At 38.0% G+C, this 20926-nt stretch overlaps 1 protein-coding gene across 2 annotated transcripts in view; it reads right to left on the bottom strand.

The window, feature by feature from the left end:
- ARIH1 (ariadne RBR E3 ubiquitin protein ligase 1) overlaps positions 1-20926 on the bottom strand; it is a 113787-nt gene that overhangs the window by 21702 nt on the left and 71159 nt on the right. For both annotated transcript variants that reach the window (XM_029236557.1, XM_029236558.1), the window contains exons 4-6: positions 20814-20906; positions 20260-20315; positions 524-590 (exon numbers count right to left, since the gene is read on the bottom strand). In XM_029236557.1, coding sequence (XP_029092390.1) covers positions 524-590; positions 20260-20315; positions 20814-20906 — 216 coding nt within the window. The remainder of the gene's footprint in view (positions 1-523; positions 591-20259; positions 20316-20813; positions 20907-20926) is intronic.

The following is a 20926-nucleotide window of genomic DNA, read 5'->3' as shown; positions in this document are numbered from 1 at the left end:
ATATGGCCTCTTTAGCAACGACTCAACTCTGCCACTGCAGCTCAAAAGCAGTCACAGAATAAAACTGCATGTTCAAATAAATCTTTATTTACAAAAACAGGCAGGGCATAGTTTGCCAACTTCTGTGAAGACATATTTGATAAAAACAAACAAAAAAACACTACATAATTCTTTTTAAACGAAGTTTACTGGTAATGGAAGGTAAAACAAGCAGAGATATAGCAGGGTTAGAGTGCCCAACATGATTAAACATGACATCACTAATAATCAGCTAAAATTCTCTGCTAGGGAAAAAGGAAGACTATAAAATAATTTTATTCTCAAAGCTCAAGATCGATGAAAAGACATCTACTTATTGGTTTATCACATTCCTTTGAGAATAAAGGTATTTTGGTATGCTTCATAAATGAAGACAAAAACTGAAGTTACTGTAAAGGTGTTTCTTATATAAGACAAACTGATATTTCTATTAATAAACAGAAATCCTTTTATTTAAAGAAGGAAAACTTACGTGATCACTTACCTCTACAAAGCTATTTGTTATTAAATGCTGATACTTTAATTTAACTTTTGAATCTGTGATCAGGCGCCTGAAAGCGAGAATAAAAGTTTATTAGGAAGTTTTCAGCTAAGAATATTTTCCACATTTATAAAATAAAATTTCAATGCTCTGTGCTATAAAAACTGCCTTAAATTGAAAATACTAAAATACATAAACTGTCAACAAATGGAACTGTAGGAATCAAAACAATAATTTCAAAGTTTCTATAGTTTTATTTTGGTAGACATTTCCCCATTTCTTATGCTCTAAATATTCTGTTTTTACCCAGTTTGTATTGTAGTCTAATGACTTACCAATATTGTCAAATTTAGGCCCCTTTCAGAGTTTTCTGACTCTGATATCTTGTCTTAAGACAGTAATTCTCAGCCACCTTTTCTAAGATACCCTCCCAAAAATCTGTGTATGAAATAAGGGATGTTGGTAGGAATGTTCAGAAATTGATCCAGGTTTTGCTAGATATAATTTTGATAGCCTCCTTTTTCTGAAATCTTTTGGTAATTTATCAGAAATGCTTATTGACTGCAACCTGGCTTCCTTTATCCACCTAGAACACCTTAATTCACAAGAATTTCTTGACCTCACAGGAATCCATGAAAGTGAAGAACCCTGAAGCTTAAGTTTCATTAATTTTAATGGTAAATACTCCTGTGAGTATTATAAGAAAATGGTGTTAAAGCAGAAAAACAGTAACTCACAAACCCAGCAAGAACGATATCAAAAATGCACAGTCCAGAGAGAGACCTTCAAGATGGTGGAGGAGTAAGACATAGACATCACCTTCCTCCCCACAAATACATCAGTAATACATCTACATGTGGAACAACTCCTAGAGGACACCTACTGAACGCTGGCAGAAGACCTCAGACTTCCCAAAAGGCAAGAAACTCCCCACATACCTGGGTAGGGGAAAAGAAAAAGAAAAAACAGAGACAAAAGAATAGGGACATGACCTGCACCCCTGGGAGGGAGGTGTGAAGGAGGAAAAGTTTCCACACACTAAGAAGCCCCTTCACTGGCAGAGACGGGGGGTGGCAGGGGGGAAGCCTCGAAGCCACAGAGGAGAGCACAGCAACAGAGGTGCAGAGGGCAAGGCGGAGAGATTCCCGCACAGAGGATCAGTGCCAACCAGCACTCACCAGCCCAAGAGGCTTGTCTGCTCACCCACCAGGGCGGGTGGGGGCTGGGAGCTGAGGCTCGGGCTTCGGAGGTCAGACCCCAAGGAGAGGAATGGGGTTGGCTGCGTGATCACAGCCTGAAGGGGGATAGTGCGCCAGAGAGCCAGGAGGGAGTCCGGGAAAAACTCTGGAACTGCCTAAGAGGCAAGAGACCATTGTTTCGGGGTGCGTAAGGAGAGAGGATTCAGAGCACCGCCTAGACGAGCTCAGAGACGGGTGCAAGCCTAGGCTCCAGAGCGGACACGAGAGACGGGCATAAAACAGTAAGGCTGCTGCTACAGCTACCAAGAAGCCTGTGTGCAAGCACAGGTCACTATCCACACCTCCCCTCCCACGAGCACGCCGCCACGGCCAGGGTCCCGTGATGCAGGGACAACTTCCCCGGCAGAACGGCAGAACGGCAAAACGCACTGCACGCCTCGGGCTGGTGCAACATCACGCTGGCCTCTGCCGCGCATCCCTACCCCTCCCTGCCTCCGGCCTGAGTGAGCCAGAGCCTCCTCATCAGCTGCTACTTTAACCCCGTCCTGTCTGGGCCAAGAACAGACACCCTCAGGCGACCTACGCGCAGAGGCGGGGCCAAACCCAAAGCTGAACCCCAGGAGCTGTGCAAACAAAGAAGAGAAAGGGAAATCTCTCCCAGCAGCCTCAGGAGCAGAGGATTAAATCCCCGCAATCAACTTTATGTGCCCTGCATCTCTGGAATACCTGAATAGACAACGAATCATCCCAAAATTGAGGTGGTAGAATTTGGGAGCAACTGTAGAGTTGGGGTTTGCTTTCTACATCTAATTTGTTTTTGGTTTTATGATTATCTTAGTTTAGTGTTTAGAGTTTATTATCATTGCTAGATTTGTTTATTCATTTGGTTGCTCTCTTCCTTTTTTTTTAAATATATATATATATATATATTTACTTTTTCTCTTTTTGTGAGTGTGTATGTGTATGCTTCTTTGTGTGATTGTGTCTGTATGACTTTACTTTTACCATTTGTCCTAGGGCTCTGTCCGTTTTTATGTTGTTCTTTTTTTTTTTTTTTTTTTTTTTTTTTTTTTTGGGCCTCTCTCTTTTTTGGCCTCTCCCGTTGTGGAGCACAGGCTCCGTAAGCGCAGGCTCAGCGGGCCCGGCCGCTCCGCGGCATGTGGGATCTTCCCGGACCAGGGCACGAGCCCACGTCCCCTGCATCGGCAGGCGAACTCTCAACCACTGCGCCACCAGGGAAGCCCTATGTTGTTGTTTTTTTAAGTATATTTTTTAGCGCTGCTTATCACTGGTGGATTTGTTTTTTGGTTTGGTTGCTGTCTTTTTTTATTATTATTCTTTCTTTAAACTACTTTTTAATTTTTAATAATTTATTTTTTATTTTAATAACTTTAATTTATTCTATTTTTTTCTTTCTTAATTTTTTTCTCCCTTTTCTTCTGAGCCGGGTGCCTAACAGGGTCTTGGTGCTCCGGCGGGTGTCAGGCCTCTACCTCCGAGGTGGGAGAGCCGAGTTCAGGACATTGGTCCACCAGAGGCCTCCCGGCTCCACATAATATCAAACGGCGAAAGCTCTCCCAGAGATCTCCATCTCAACGCTAAGACCCAGCTGCACTCAACAACCGGCAAGCTACAGTGCTGGACACCCTATGCCAAACAACTAGCAAGACAGGAACACAATCCCACGCATTAGCACAGGGACTGCCTAAAATCATAATAAGGTCATAGACACCCCAAAACACGCCACTGGACGCGGTCATGCCCACCAGAAAGGTAAGATCCAGCCTCATCCACCAGAACACAGGCACCAGTCCTCTCCACCAGAAAGCCTGCACAGCCCACTGAATCAACCTTAGCCACTGGGGGAAGACACCAAAAAAAAAACGGGAACTACGAACATGCAGCCTGCGAAATGGAGATCCCAAACACAGTAAGTTAAGCAAAATGAGAAGACAAAGAAACACACAGCAGATGAAGGAGCAAGTTAAAGATCCTACAGACCAAACAAATGAACAGGAAACAGGCAGTCTAGCTGAAAAAGAATTCAGAGTAATGACAATAAAGATGATACAAAATCTTGGAAAGAGAATGGGGAAAATACAAGAAACGTTTAACAAGGACCTAGGAGAACTAAAGAGCAAACAAACAATGATGAACAACACATTAACTTAAAAATTCTCTAGAAAGAATCAATAGCAGAATAACTGAGGCAGAAGAACAGATAAGTGACCTGGAAGATAAAATGGTGAAAATAACTACTGCAGAGCACAATAAAGAAGAACGAAAAGAATTGATGACAGTCTCAGAGACCTCTGGGACAACATTAAATGCACCAACATTCGATTTATAGGGGTCCCAGAAGAAGAAGAGAAAAAGAAAGGGACTGAGAAAATATTTGAAGAGATGATACTTCAAAACTTCCCTAATATGGGAAAAGAAATAGTCAATCAAGTCCAGGAAGCGCAGAGTCCCATACAGGATAAATCCAAAGAGAAACATGCCAAGACACATATGAATCAAACTATCAAAAATTAAATACAAAGAAAAAAATATTAAAAGCAGCAAGGGAAAAACAATAAATAAGATACAAGGGAATCCCCATAAGATTAACAGCTAATCTTTCAGCAGAAACTCTGCAAGCCAGAAGAGAGTGGTAGGACATATTGAAAGTGATGAAAGGGAAAAACCTACAACCAAGATTACTCTACCCAGCAAATGTCTCATTCAGATTCGACAGAAAAATTAAAAGCTTTACAGACAAGCTAAAGATAAGAGAATTCAGCACCACTAAAGCAGCTTTACAACAAATGCTAAAGGAACTTCCCTAGGCAGGAAACACAAGAGAAGGAAAAGACCTATAATAACAAACGCAAAACAATTAAGAAACTGGTAATAGGAACATACATATCGATAACTACCTTGAATGTAAATGGATTAAATGCTCCAACCAAAAGACATAGACTGGCTGAATGGATACAAAAACAAGACCCATATATATGCTGTTTACAAGAGACCCACTTCAGACCTAGGGATATATACAGACTGAAAGGGAGGGGATGGAAAAGGATATTCCATGCAAATGGAAATCAAAAGAAAGCTGGAGTAGCAATTCTCATATCAGACAAAACAGACTTTAAAATAAAGACTATTACAAGAGACAAAGAAGGACACTACATAATGATCAAGGGATCGATCCAAGAAGAAGATATAACAATTGTAAATATTTATGCACCCAACATAGGAGCACCTCAATACATAAGGCAAATGCTAACAGCCATAAAAGGGGAAACTGACAGTAACACAATCATAGTAGGGGACTTTAACATCCCACTTTCACCAATGACAGATAATCTAAAATGAAAACAAATAGGGAGACACAAGCTTTAAATGATACATTATACAAGATGGACTTAATTGACATTTATAGGACATTCCAACCAAAAACAACAGAATACACTTTCTTCTCAAGTGCTCATGGAACATTCTCCAGGACAGATTATATCTTGGGTCACAAATCAAGCCTTGGTAAATTTAAGAAAATTGAAATCGTATCAAGTATCTTTTCCAACCACAACGCTATAAGACTAGATATCAATTACAGGAAAAAATCTGTAAAAAAAAAAAAATACAAACACATGGCAGCTAAACAATACACTACTAAATAACCAAGAGATCACTGAAGAAATCAAAGAGGAAATTTAAAAATACCTACAAACAAATGACAATGAAAACACAATGACCCAAAACCTATGGGATGCAGCAAAAGCAGTTCTAAGAGGGAAGTTTATAGCAATACAATCCTACCTCAAGAAACAAGAAAAATCTCAAACAACCTACCCTTACATCTAAAGCAATTAGAGAAAGAAGAACAGAAACACTCCAAAGTTAGCAGAAGGAAAGAAATCATAAAGGTCAGATCAGAAATAAATGAAAAAGCAATTAAGGAAACAATAGCAAAGATCAATAAAAATAAAGCTGGTTCCTTGGGAAGATAAAATTGATAAACCATTAGCCAGACTCATCAAGGAAAAAAAGGGAGAACACGCAAATCAATAGAATTAGAAATGAAAAAGGAGAGGTAACAACTGACACTGCAGAAATATGAGAGATTACTACAAGCAACTATATTCCAACAACCTGGAAGAAATGCACAAATTCTTAGAAAACCACAACCTTCCGAGACTGAAACAGAAAGGAATAGAAAATATAAGCAAACCAATCACAAGCACTGAAATTGAGACTGTGATTAAAAATCTTCCAACAAACAAAAGCCCAGGACCAGATGGCTTCACAGGCGACTTATATCAAACATTTAGAAAAGCTAACAACTATCCCTCTCAAACTCTTCCAAAATATAGCAGAGGGAGGAACACTCCGAAACTCATTCTACGAGGCCACCATCACCCTGATACCAAAACCAAAGATGTCACAAAGAAAGAAAACTATAGACCAATATCACTGAAGAAGATACATGCAAAAATTCTCAACAAAATACTAGCAAACAGAATCCAACAGCACATTAAAAGGGTCATACACCATGATCAAGTGGGGTTTATCCCAGGAATGCAAGGATTCTTCAGTACACACGTATCACTCAACACGATAAACCATATTAACTGAAGGAGAAAAACCATATGATCTCAATAGATGCAGAAAAAGCTTTCAACAAAATGCAACACCCATTTATGATAAAAACTCTCCAGAAAGTAGGCACAGAGGGAACTTACCTCAACATAATAAAGGCCATATATGACAAACCCACAGCCAACATCATTCTCAATGGTGAAAAACTGAAAGCATTTCCTCTAAGATCAGGAACAAGACAAGGCTGCCCACTCTCACCACTATTATTCAACACAGTTTTGGAAGTTTTAGCCACAGCAATGAGAGAAGAAAAAGAAATAAAAGGAATCCAGATCGGAAAAGAAGTAAAGCTGTCACTGTCTGCAGATGACACGATACTACAGAGAATCCTAAAGATGCTACCAGAAAACTACTAGAGCTAATCAATGAATTTGGCAAAGTAGCAGGATACAAAATTAATGCACAGAAATCTCTTGCATTCCTATACATTTTTCCTAATGACGAAAAATCTCAATGAGAAATTAAGGAAACCCTCCCATTTACCACTGCAACAAAAAGAATAAAATACCTAGGAATAAACCTACCTAAGGAGACAAAAGACCTGTACGCAGAAAACTGTAGACACTGATGAAAGTAATTAAACATGATACAAACAGATAGAGAGATATACCATGCTCTTGGATTGGAACAATCAACATTGTGAAAATGACTATACTACCCAAAGCAAGCTACAGATTCAATGCAATCCCTATCAAACTACCACTGGCATTTTTCACAGAACTAGAACAAAAAATTTCACAATTTGTATGCAAACAAAAAAGACCCCGAATAGCCAAAGCAATCTTGACAAAGAAAAGCAGAGCTGGAGGAATCAGGCTCCCAGACTTCAAACTATACTACAAAGCTACAGTAATCAAGACAGTATGGTACTGGCAGAAAAAGAGAAATATAGATCAATGGAACAGAACAGTAAGCCCAGAGATAAACCCACGCACATATGGTCACCTTATTTTTGATACAGGAGGCAAGAATATACAACGGAGAAAAGACAGCCTCTTCAGTAAGTGGTGCTGGAAAAACTGGACAGCTACATGTAAAAGAATGAAATTAGAACACTCTCGAACACTATACACAAAAATAAACTCAAAATGGATTAAAGTCCTAAGTGTAAGGCCAGAGACTATCAAACTCTTAGAGGAAAACATAGGCAGAACACTCTATGACATAAATCACAGCAAGATCCTTTTTGACCCACCTCCTAGAGAAATGGAAATAAAAACAAAAATAAACAAATGGGACCTAATGAAACTTAAAAGCTTTTGCACAGCAAAGGAAACCATAAACAAGATGAAAAGACATCCCTCAGAGTGGGAGAAAATATTTGCAAACGAAGCAACTAACAAAGGATTTATCTCCAAAATATACAAGCAGCTCAATACCAAAAAAACAAACAACCCAATACAAAAATGGGTGGAAGACCTAAATTGACATGTCTCCAAAGAAGATATACACATTGCCAACAAACATATGAAAGAATGCTCAACATCACTAATCATTAGAGAAATGCAAATTAAAACTACAATGAGGTATCACCTCACACCAGTCAGAATGGCCATCAAAAAATCTACGAACAGGGCTTCCCTGGTGGCGCAGTGGTTGAGTATCTGCCTGCCAATGCAGGGGACACGGGTTCGAGCCCTGGTCTGGGAAGATCCCACATTCCGCGGAGCAACTAGGCCCGTGAGCCACAACTACTGAGCCTGCGCGTCTGGAGCCTGTGCTCCGCAACAAGAGAGGCCGCAATAGTGAGAGGCCCGCGCACCGCGATGAAGAGTGGCCCCTGCTTGCCACAACAGGAGAAAGCCCTCGCACAGAAACGAAGACCCAACACAGCCATAAATAAATAAATTTAAAAAAAAAAATCTACAAACAATAAATGCTGGAGAGGGTGTGGAGAAAAGGGAACCCTCTTGCACTGTTGGTGGGAATGTAAATTGATGCAGCCACTATGGAGAACAGTATGGAGGTTCCTTAAACAACTAAAAATAGAACTACCATTCGATCCAGCAATCCCACTACTGGGCATATACCCTGAGAAAACCATAATTCAAAAAGAGTCATGTACCACAATGTTCACTGCAGCTCTATTTACAATAGCCATGACATGGAAGCAACCTATGTGTCCATCAACAGATGAATGGATAAAGAAGATGTGGCACATATATACAATGGAATATTACTCAGCCATAAAAAGAAACAAAATTCAGTTATTTGTAGTGAGGTGATGGACCTAGAGTCTGTCATACAGAGTGAAGTAAGTCAGAAAGAGAAAAACAAATACTGTATGTTAACACATATATATGGAATCTAAGAAAGAAAAGGTTCTGAAAAACCTAGGGGCAGGACAGGACTAAAGATGCAGATGTAAAGAATGGACTTGAGGACACGGGGAAGGGGAAGCTGGGACAAAGTGAGAGAGTGGCATGGATATATATACACTACCAAACGTAAAATAGATACCTAGTGGGAAGCTGCCACATGGTACAAAGAGATCAGCTTGGTGCTTTGTGACCATCTAGACGGGTGGGATAGAGACGCAAGAGGGAGGAGATATGGGGATATATGCACATGTATAGCTGATTCACTTTGTTGTAAGGCAGAAACTAACACACCATTGTAAAGCAATTATACTCCAACAAAGATGTGAAAAAAAATGCATAGTCCAATCTCATTAAAATCTCTTAAATGAACAGGAAAGTTTTATACAATTTGGCTTCATCTATTTCTTGAGTTTCTTATCCCACTCACTTCTCTTCTTCCATAAGACCCCACCCTGGGACTTCCCTGGTGGTCTAGTGGTTAAGATTCTGAGCTTCCACTGCAGGGACCACAGATTCTACCCCTGGTTGGGAAACTAAGATCCTGCATGTGGCGCAGTGTGGCCAAAAAGAAAGAAAAAAAAGACCCCACCTGTCCTGAGCTACTTTCAGTGTACTCCCCTCATATCTGTATTCTTTCAAAAGAGTATACACCACACTTCCTCAGAGGCTTTTGCTTGGGGCCACCTCCCTTGGAAAGGAAACAAAAGATTATCATAGTGGGGCTCTGAGGTGGGACAACCTAGGTTAGAATACTGGCTTCACAACGTACTAACTATGAACTGAGGGTAAGTTCTTTGACTTTTCCATTTTTCAGTTTACTAATCTGTAAGATGGAGAGAAGAAATAGAGCTGGCCGCCTAGAATAGTGCCTGGCAAATAGTAAGCACTCAATAAATGTAAGATGAAGTTGCTATTATTATTATATTTTATTTCACTCAGCTAGGATATATTGTTACTCATGCAGGCCTTTTCTGACAATTCACCATACCAGTCTAGACACAGAACACCTTTACCTTAGTTCCTATGGCACATTATACACCTCTCCTTTATAGGATGTGTCTTAATTTTCATTAGACAGCTATCTGTATAATCATTTGTTTAATATCTGCCTTCTTGTTTCCCTATCCCCAACCAAACAATAACCTCCATGAAAAGATCTCTTATGTTAAGTACAGTGCCTGGTCTGTGGTAAGTGTTTAATAAGGATTTTTAAAATGAGTAAACCTCCACATCTTGCAGATGTTGAAAATGAGGTATAAAAATGATTAGTGCACTTGGCAGTTCCTCAAAAAGTTAAACACAGAATTACCATATGACCCAGCAATTTCACTCCAAGGAATCAAAAATATGTGTTCAATAAAAGTCTTGCATACAAATGTTCAAATAATAACAAACGTTTCCACAAAAAGTATAAATAACTCAAATGTCCAAGAACTGAGGAATGGAGAAATATGGAATATCCATATAATGGAATATTATTTAGCCATAAAAAGGAACGGCATCCTTATACATGCTACCACATGGATGAACCTTGAAAACATTATGTTAAGTGACAGAAGCCAGACACAAAAGATCACATACTGTATGACTCCATTTTAATGAAATGTCCAGAATAAGCAAATCCATACAGACAGAAAACTGATGAGTGGTTGTCAGGGTCTAGGGGGAGGAGGGAGTGAGGACTGACTGTTTAGTGGTTATGGGATTTCTTTTGGTACACTGAATTGTGTACTTTAAACTAGTCAAAATGGTGAATATTGCTATATGAAATTCACATCAATTAAAAAATAATTAAGAAACAGACTCAAAGTCAGAATCCCTGACTTCCAAATACATCTTACTCCTTCTATTACCCATAATGGTTCTCTGATGTGACAAACCCTAATGATTTCTTATAGATGATTCTAGTCTAAGCATAACTGGCAAGAATAAAGGTCAGCCATAGCTATTAGGCCAAAATGACTAAGCCTTAAGTTGGTGATAGGGAAGAAAAAGAAAGTGATCTCCCATCTTTGAGAATAAGCATTCTCAAGAAGGCAAGTGTCAACCTGGCCATTAATAAGCTAATTATCTTCACAAGGTCCTGCTGCCATCACTTATGTTGAAAATAGCTATTATGCCAATTCTCACCGTAGAAGGCAGCTCTTTATCAAGGTAAAAAAAAAAAAGACTTTTACTGAATGCCATCTATATATACATTCTGAGCACAGGGTAAAAAGCATTTAAACGCCCTTGAGTTCTGGGATAATTCTATGCTTTTACAAATGAGATAACTAGAGAGCTGTGCTTTGAAACCAGGTAACTTTAAACACAGGATTTTTTTTTTTTTAGTATGCCCAGTACTTTAGTATACTTACACTAAACATATAATACTTATGTGTCTTATACTTATATAGCACCCTGAATAAGTCAACAATATTATGCTTCAATTTAGGACTAATGATGAAATATTTTTCTTTAAAAACGGTTTTTTCTCCCCCTGACAAACCAATTATAGGTAAGTATAAAGAATGAAATAAAAATCACCTTTAACCCTACTGCTCAGGAGGAATAACCACTCAAGATTTTTATGAATCTAGACTCTTTCCTCTTTTTTTCTGTAAATGTATGATATATAATTTTAAATAGAAAATTTACTACATATTATTTTATACCTTAGTTTTTTAAAACTAACATTATAGGCATTTTCCAATGTATTAAAATAATTCATAAATCTTTTTAAAGCTGCTATTACGTTCCATCTTCCCCTACTGGTGGGCTTTTTGGGTTGTAGGGTTATGACAATGTGATGATTAACAACTTTATAAAAAAATCTCTGCTCAAATTTCTGGTCATTAAAAAGAAATGTAACATATACTATCATCTGAATTCATGTAATCACAATCAAAGGTCAAAATGATCTTACAATCATCTCTGGCTCATCTCCCTCTTTTATCAGAGTTTGACTCTAACTCTACCTTGAAAACACATCCAAAATCCAACCATTTCTCACTACCTCCTCGGCTACAGTCTTGGATCAAACCAACATCATTTCTCTTCTGGACTGTTTTAATAGTCTCGCCATCTCCTTGCTCCCATTTAGTCTCTTTTTAATAGGAGCAGTCACAGCAATCCTCTATGACCAAGTCATTCCTCTGCTCAAAATCCTCTCATGACTCTATCTTAGAATAAAAGCCAAAAACCTTAATGGCCTATTAGGCCTGACACAATCAGCTTCACGCAGCCCTCCAACACCCTTCTCTGCTTCCCTTCAATCTGGAACTTCACATTTATAGTTCAAAAACATTATTAAAAGTTTAATAATTATCAGTAATTTAATCCCTATCTATATACACTTTACCTTATTAATTACCAAAGCTTGACAAATTATTTCATTTTGCATTTCAATGAGACGAGGAAATTATTTTCAGTGTGAACTTGAGTTCTGATCCCTTAAGCATATATTTTAAAACGGACAGTATTCTATACATTTGTGATTAATTTCCTACTTAGAATACTGAAGTAGTGCTTTTCTGTTTCATCGTAGAGAAATGATGGGGGGGGAGCATTAATTTACTCCACCATGAGACATACAACTTTAAAGTCACATGTTTTCAAAGCATTCTCCATAAACTCTCTGTAGACTGCCTTAAAAATAAATACAACCTTGGGGGTAAGCAAAGATTTCGTAAGTAGCAATAATCATAAATGAGGGAAAATAAGGAATTAGATGCCATTAAAATAAAAACTTCTGTTCACCAAACATCATTGAGAGAGAAAAAAGGTAAGCCACACATTGGGGAAAATAGTTGTAATACATATATCTAACAAAAGACTCATATCAGAACATTTTAAGAATTCTTAGAAAGTAATTAACAAATAGACAAAATAACAAAATTTTAATAATGAGAAAGTGACTTGAATGGGCGCTTTGTAAAAAGGGATATCCAAGGAAAGGTGTCTGACATCATTACCCATCAAGGAAATGCAAATTAAAACCACCATGAGATATCCCTATATACCCACCAAAATGGCTAAAATTAGAAAAGACTAGTGATACAAGTGTGAACAAGGACTAGAGCAGTCACACATAACTAGGAGAAGTGGAGGTACAACTACTTTGGGAAAGTAGATACTCTGGCAGTACCTATTGTAAGGCTACAAATCTCACTCTTCATTATATACCCAAAAGAAATCAGTGCATATCTACCCAGACACTTCTGGAATATTCTTTGTAGTTTTTTCACAGTAGTCAAAACCAAACAAACAAACCAAAAAAACTCCAAGTATCTATTATCAGGAGAATGAAATACTACATAGCAAAAACAAAACAAACCTAAAAACATACATATATACTTAACAACATGCACATACCTCAAAGAAACACATTACATTAACTGAAGCCGATACACACTCAGAAAAAGAACATGCTACATAATTCCATTTAAATGAGGTTCAAAAACAGGTAAAATTAACTGGTGGTGACAGAAGTCAGAATAGGTAGTGGGGGTGAGATGGATACTGTCTGGGAAGGGTCACAAGGATGAATATTCTGGGTACTGGAAAAATTCTGTACCTTGATCTGGGTGGTTAGTAAAACATACTTCTAAAGTAAATGTACTTTACACAATTTATTGAATTTATTTTAGAACTTAATTCAAAAAGTAAAAACAAAAACCAATGCACAACAAATTGAACTGATTATAATTAAATAAAAATCATGTATTTCCACTGTAAAAGACGAGATGCTCTACTATACTGTGATTAATACAAATATCAAAGTTTAGTTTGTCTCTTGCCTCAGATGGTACAAACCATCTGAGGGTCTACACAGCTTCACAAGCCTATGTGATAGAATGTAAAAAATAATCGTCTGACTTGGATGTTTGGAATATTCATTCTTCTTGGAGCAGCACAGACTTACAGGACTACATTTACTTTGCTCTGGATCCATTCAATTACTTGGTTTTATGTAATATTTACAATTATAATATTATAAAAGCACAGGCTTACCATTTCGTGACTAAACCTACTGACAAAACATAAAAGAAACTGTTCCAGAATAGATTTAAGTATAAAGTTGACAATATAAAGTAATTATGTATCTAACAGAAATTAGGGGGTAGAAGAGATTAAAGGTGAATGACAGCACAGAGGCAGCAATTTCCTCACCTTACATAGTAAGTAGTTAAGATTTACTGCTTAAAGTTGATGGAACAGGAAATAACTATCGAAGAATAGCTTTTAAGTTATATTATCTAATTTAAGACAATCTATTTTTAAAAGAACATTTCTGCCCTTTTCAGACAAGTGAGGAATTAGCCAATAGAGGTATGGATTATCTATACCAAGATCCTAAGATCCATTTAAAAAAAATCTTTTTTTATAATTGAAGTATACTTGACTTACAATGTTGTGTTAATTTCTGCTGTAGAGCAAAGTGATTGTTATACATATATATACACATTATTTTTTATATTCTTTCCATTACAGTTTATCACAGGATATTGAATATAGTTCCCTGTGTTATATAGTAGGACCTTGTTGTTTATCCATTCTATACGTAATAGTTTGCATCTGTTAACCCCAGACTCCCAAGCCATCCCTCCCCCATGCCCCCTCCCCTTGGCAACCACAAGTCTGTTCTCTAAGTCTGTTTCTCTTTGGTAGATAAATTAATTTGTGTCATATTTTAGATTCCACATATAAGTCATATCATATGGTATTTGTCTTTCTCTTTCTGACTTACTTCACTTAGTATGATAATCTCTAGGTCCATCCATGTTGCTTGAAATGGCATTATTCATTCTTTTTTATGGCTGAGTAGTATTCCACTGTATATATGTACCACATCTTCTTTATCCATTCATCTGCTGATGGACATTGAGGTTGTTTCCATGTCTTGGCTATTGTAAATAGTGCTGCTATGAACACAGGGGTTCATGTATCTTTTTGAATTACAGTTCTGTCTGAACATATGCCCAGGAGTGGGATTGTTGAATCATATGGTAACTCTATTTTTAGTTCATTTTTAAAAAATCTTATGTATCACTTAAAGCTTTAAAAAAAATCATCTGGAATAATTTTGCTAGAACTAAGTGGCAATGAGTTTCTGTCATCATCTCTGCTTATCTGTTTCTAAAAACCCCCATATATGAAAATAAACCATTCCATTTTTTAGACACACCCTGCAGGATGTTGAATCAGAACATCACAATTCCAGATATGTGTTAATGATAACAATGATTAGTCAAGGTGTGACTAAATACATTACTTGCAGGTCTTTAAAGATTAAACTGATACAAGTTTACCTTTATCATCCCTAAGATTACTAGAGAAGCTATACATAGAAAAAGAAATTTAGGCCCCAAACAACTACATAAAAAAAACTAACCTACTGTGAGTTCACTGGTGGCCTAGTGGTTAGGATTATAGGCTGTCCCTACCGTGGCACAGGTCCAATCCCTGGTCGGGGAACTAAGATCCCACAAGCTGCATGGTGCAGCCAAAAAAAAAACCACAAACCACTAACCAACTACTAGTATGAACAGAAAGAGACAAAGATTTATTCAGTCTCAAGTGATAAATAATTTAGATAAATAGTTTAAATTAATCTCATGAAAGCATCAAAGAAGGGGAGCCCCACTTAGCCAAATAGCCCTAATGGTATCATAGCACAAATCAATCACTGGAGTTAGCAATGATAACATACGCTTATGAAAGCAGGGAGAATAATATATTTCCAGTTACTTATTCAAGGACACGGGCCTATTACACACCCATTGCGAAGGAGTAAAAAGGTGAATCCAATGAATCACTAATCTTAAGAAGTGAGTCTAAGAAGCACTGAAAGATCAGTGAATAATTTCTGTGTAGTATTTTACCAAGGTTAAAGTCACACATCCTGAATGGAAATAAGAAAAGAATTCAGTCAACATAAATAGGGTACCTGGGGTCAACTTACAGCCTAAGAAAGAATACAGACAAGGATACAGGCAATTACAAAAGTGCAGGGTAAGGGAAATATGGAGGAGCTAAGGAACACATAGGATGTCTATCCAAACCAAAATGAAAATGAGTTAAACTGAGGTGTTAAGAATGACTAAGATGATGAGTAGATTAAGAGAACTGAAGAGTAAAACAGAAAGCGAGCACTGCTTGTAAGAAACAAAGTCAAGAGACAGTAGGAAGAAAAAGTAAAAAAAATCCTACCAAACCAAATGCAAATAAAATGCACAGTACTTTCAAGAAACCAAGCTCTACGTGGCTAGAATAATGTGAGAAAAGGTGAGGCAAAAGATGAAGTTGCATAGGTAAGCAATATAGGACAACGAAAGCCATTTGTGAAGAAGAACTGGAAGGTGGTAACACTGGGTATAAGGGAATCACTTAGGAGCCAGTTGCAGATTCCCAGCTAAGACAAGATGATGGCGCGAATCAGGTTAATGGCAGTAGAAACAGAGAGAAATGGATGGATTTAAAGGTAATTAGGATGTGGAATTTACAGAATTTCGTGCAAGGATGACTGAAAAATGCAGGAGAAAAGTGAATCAGGGATATCACCAAGGTTTCTCATTCAGGCAAATCTTTAACACCAAGTGATGCCATTATATGATACTGAGAAGCAAAAAGAATGATTCTGGTGGTGGTAAAGGTAGCAGGAGGGCTGGACAAGATAAAGCCAGAGTAATGTACAAATGAAGATGCCTGATAGGCACTAGGATATATGGGTCCCAAGATCAAAAAAGAGTGTTAATCTGGAGATATAAATTTGAGAATTTCCGGGGCTTCCCCGGTGGCACAGTGGTTAAGAATCTGCCTGCCAATGCAGGGGACACAGGTTCGAGCCCTGGTCCGGGAAGATCCCACATGCGACGGAGCAACTGAGCCCATGTGCCACAACTACGGAGCCTGTGCTCTACAGCCCGCGAGTCACAACTACTGAGTCTGTGTGCCACAACTACTGAAGCCCACGCCCAGAGCCTGTGCTCTGCAAGCAAGAGAAGCCACTGCAATGAGAAGCCTGCGCGCCGCAACAAAAAGTAGCCCCTGCTCCCGCAACTAGAGAAAGCCCGTGCACAGCAACGAAGACCCAATGCAGCCAAAAAAAATAAAATTAATTTTTTTTTAAAAAAATTGGGAATTTCCAATGTATGCCTAGGGAGAGTGTATAAAGTGCATAGAGTGAGAATAGTGGGACAGACAGACCCCAAAGAGCACTCTTTTAGGAAAAGGCAGATAAACGTGATTTTGTAAAGTAAGAGTAGAACTAGAGTAGGCCTAGGGTGGTGGCCTTAGGAGTACATGGCTAAGGTGAAGGGGATTTTTCTGGAAACGAGTAGATCACAGAAATGAAAGGCTATGGCAAGAGTTTTCAAACATAAGTATGCATCAGAACCATACTAAGACAGCTTGTCATTCATAATGCTGGGCCCTGTCCCCAGAGTTTCTGATTCAGTAAGTCTGGAGCTGGGCCTGAAAATATGCATTCTCTTAACAAGCTCCTAGGTGATGTTGATGCTGCTGGTCGGGGGACCACACTTGTAGAACTACAGGGCTAGGGTATAGAATGAACTACACGTATGGGCACTGAAATCACACTGGATGACAGCAAGCCTTGGGAGAAAGAAAAGATTGTGCTTGAGGTGACAGCACTACAAATAATTAAATGGGACAGACCAAGATGTCAAGCAGAGAAAAGCACAAAGGACCATGATACAGCTGGACAACAAGACTCAAAGGATTTATGGATTTTAAACTGAAGAAGCGAAATGGTCTGAAAACAGCATTTGGGACCAAGGGGAACAATGACTTTACCTCTTGACTATAAAATACACAGGGGAAAACACGCTAGCTTCAAATTGAGAGGGCTAAAGGGTAATATGTCTTCAGGAAGAATCAGGTTTCAGTTTCAAGTTCCAAATGAGTTTAATTCGAATTAAAACAAGAAACCATTTTTAAAATCTCTCAAGTTGGAAATTTTTAAAAAACTGATAATCCATCACTGGGAAGGATTCAGTTCCTTTCATATTAAGGAAAAAAAAGCATATTTCAGTTATGGATCTTAAGATTTTTTTTTTAATAAATTTATTTATTTATTTTGGTTATGTTGGGTCTTCATTGCTGCACGCAGGCTTTCTCTAGTTGCAGCGAGCGGGGGCTACTCTTCATTGCGGTGTGCAGGCTTCTCATTGCGGTGGCTTCTCTTGTTCTGGAGCACAGGCTCTAGGCGCGAGGGCTTCAGTAGCTGTGGCACGCAGGCTCCGTAGTTGTGGCTCACAGGCTCTAGAGTGCAGGCTCAGTAGCTGTGGCGCAAGAGCTTAGCTGCTCTGCGGCACATGGTATCTTCCAGGACAAGGGCTCGAACCCACGTCCCCTGCATTGGCAGGCAGATTCTTAACCAGTGCGCCACCAGAGAAGTCCGGATCTTAAGATTAAACATGAAAAACTGCACTTTCTCTCATTTAATTAACCTTTTAAATTCTAAAAGGAATAAATTATTTATTTAAAAGAAAGAATATGAAAGATATAGCATACAACTATTTAAGGTAAAATGTGGACGTACACCAGCATGCACATCCAAAGAGCTCAAGAAACCCCAAAGAGGATAAGCACAAGGAGAACCACATCTAGATATATCATAGTCAAAACTGTTTTAAGCCAAAGACACAGCAAATCTTGAAAGTAGCAAACAGGGGACAAAAATATAATTAATAGCTGACTTATCAGAAACAATGGAGGCAAGAAGGCAGTACAATGACATATTCAAAGTGATGAAACTATTAAACAAAAAGCCAAAGAGCATATACATTTGTAGAAATCACCAAACTGCGTTACAAAAAGGTTCCAACAGTATACTCCCCATTGTACTATATGCTCACTCATATTAGATATTACCAAATTCTTTCTTATCAGTCCTAATAACCTTCTATGATGAAACTCATCATAAACTGTCAAACTCTTTTCATCCTCATCTCTAGTAATCTGCTACTCTGTGCTCTAGCTACTACAGAATACATAACAGAGAAGTTCATGGACTATTTAAAAAATATTGGCATCCCTTCTTTAATATTACCCTCCACTCCCTCAACCCAAAATTTTACTCTTTGATATTACTCCCTAAGTAAAGCTTCCCTAAATTCTTCAGGTAGAGTAATTTGCTTCTTTGTAAATGTACTTTATATATACATTTATACATAAAACTTAAACTATGCATTTTATTTATTTATTATTATGAACCTCTTGGAGAAAGGAAATGTATCGTAATTTTTTTGTTGTTCTCCTGTGTATATGTGCTAATGAGTAGGTTCCCAGTAAATGTCTGTGGAATGAATGAAAAGATACAGTGACCTATGCTGATGAAATGTACTGATGAAAGAATATAAGGAATTAAAGTATCAGGGAACAAGATAAAGAAGGCTGCAAGAATGGCGGTACTTTAAGATGATACATGTTTATGTTTGTTAGCTTAAAACAATAATGGAAATAAGATTTACTGAAAGATAGAAACAGTATTAACACAAGCTGACAACAACAGTAAATATATTTTAGTAAACCAAAGTAGGTTGGGATTAACAAAGTGGAATCAGTGGCTTTATAAACTGTACTGGTTAAACCAATTTATGGCTTCATTAGATTAAGAAATTTGCTCACTAAAGCACATGGCTGCTTTTACTTTTATTACCTTCAAATCCCAGTGCTTAAACACAGACATACCTTTATATAGGCAATTATCCAGGACTAATTACACAATTTGACTATGGATCATTCAGGCCCTCATATGTTTATCTTCCTAGACTAAAATCAATTAGGTAGCCTGAGGTCATGAAAACAGCACTGACTCAGGAATTAAACAACCTGGGATTTTATCCCATGTATAGGAGCTAACTATGCCTGTTTCTTCAAGTTTCTTTCTCTGCTTCAAAAGGGAACATTTCACAAGGCCAGTAGATAGCCAACAGCCTCCAGCTGCAGGGTCTTTGGGATCTGTAGCAGTGTTCCAGCTGAGGCCATATTCCCCCTGGTTAGCTCCCAGTGACAGACTGAGCATGACAATGGTACCAGGGCCTGGCCATTTCTGCTTACTGAGGTATTCCTCTGTGGGAAACCTATGCACTGGAGTTCCCCACAGGGCTAACAGAGACTCTCACAGCTGCAACATAGTCTGAGTCTCTTCGTATTGAATCCTCCTTCCTTCTTTCTCTCATTTAACAAGTATAAGAACTGTATCATGGTCTGTGTAGTGCTCCTCCTCCTCTTTATCCTACACAGATGCTATCCCACAATAAATCGCCTCCCCTTTTAACTTTGTCTTGGCATCTGCTTCCCAGAGGACATCAACTGACACACTGACATATCCTATTCTCCAACCACAAGGTTTACTGAAATCTAGCTATCATGTACTGCCAACTTTACCAGAATACTGACTGGGCATTTAACCAGGTTACAAACAGGCTTGTGTACTACAAAGGAATATAGATTAGAAAGTCTCTTCAGACACTAAAAATTTTACCTCCTCTATGGTGTTGAGCGAAAATTAATTTGGTTTAACCAACTAATCAATATTCAACATGCAGAATCTATCAAAAGTACTTACATAACTGTGTTGTCATCCACTAAGATATCACAACCATGAGCAGGACACGAAATAGTCTGAAAAAGATCAAAATTTAAACTATGTCTTCATTCAACAAATATTTACTGAATGTTTACCATTGCCAGGAACTTTGCTAGGTTCTGAGGATACCTGAACATTTATAGGACCTTAATCACTCCCTTTCTATTAAAGAAAACATGTGTGTGTATGTGTATCACCATAAAGTAAGTAAAACTGCTAACCCAAACAACTGGTTTTTCAATATAAAATTTGACTGGCAAAAGCAAGAGATATGACAAAAATTCTCAACAAGTTTAGCCTGATAAATACAAATGTTAATGCCTGCTGAGAAAATATTACCTGGACTGGATCTTTAACTGGAATGCCTCATTGTAAATAGAAAAAAGTCTCAATTATCTTTTAGTTGTTTTAATCTAGAAAAAAAGTCCACATGCAATTCACAACCCAGAACGCTTCACCTGTTTATATTTGTGTAAGGGTCTAAACACTATAAGAAATTCAAGAAAAACTCAGAAACAAATTAGCATTTTTACCTGTCCCATGCCTTCTTCCATTATTTTGGTAGTTAAATATTCGCTCCAGCACTGCATACAAAACTTATGTCCACATTCAAGGCCAGTGAAATACTGCAACAAAAATAATACAT

Source organism: Monodon monoceros, unplaced genomic scaffold (genome assembly GCF_005190385.1).
Source record: "Monodon monoceros isolate NGI ecotype Baffin Bay Population unplaced genomic scaffold, NGI_Narwhal_1 Super_Scaffold_21, whole genome shotgun sequence".
Lineage (NCBI taxonomy): Eukaryota > Metazoa > Chordata > Mammalia > Artiodactyla > Monodontidae > Monodon > Monodon monoceros.
This window is presented reverse-complemented; position numbering and strand designations above follow the sequence as displayed.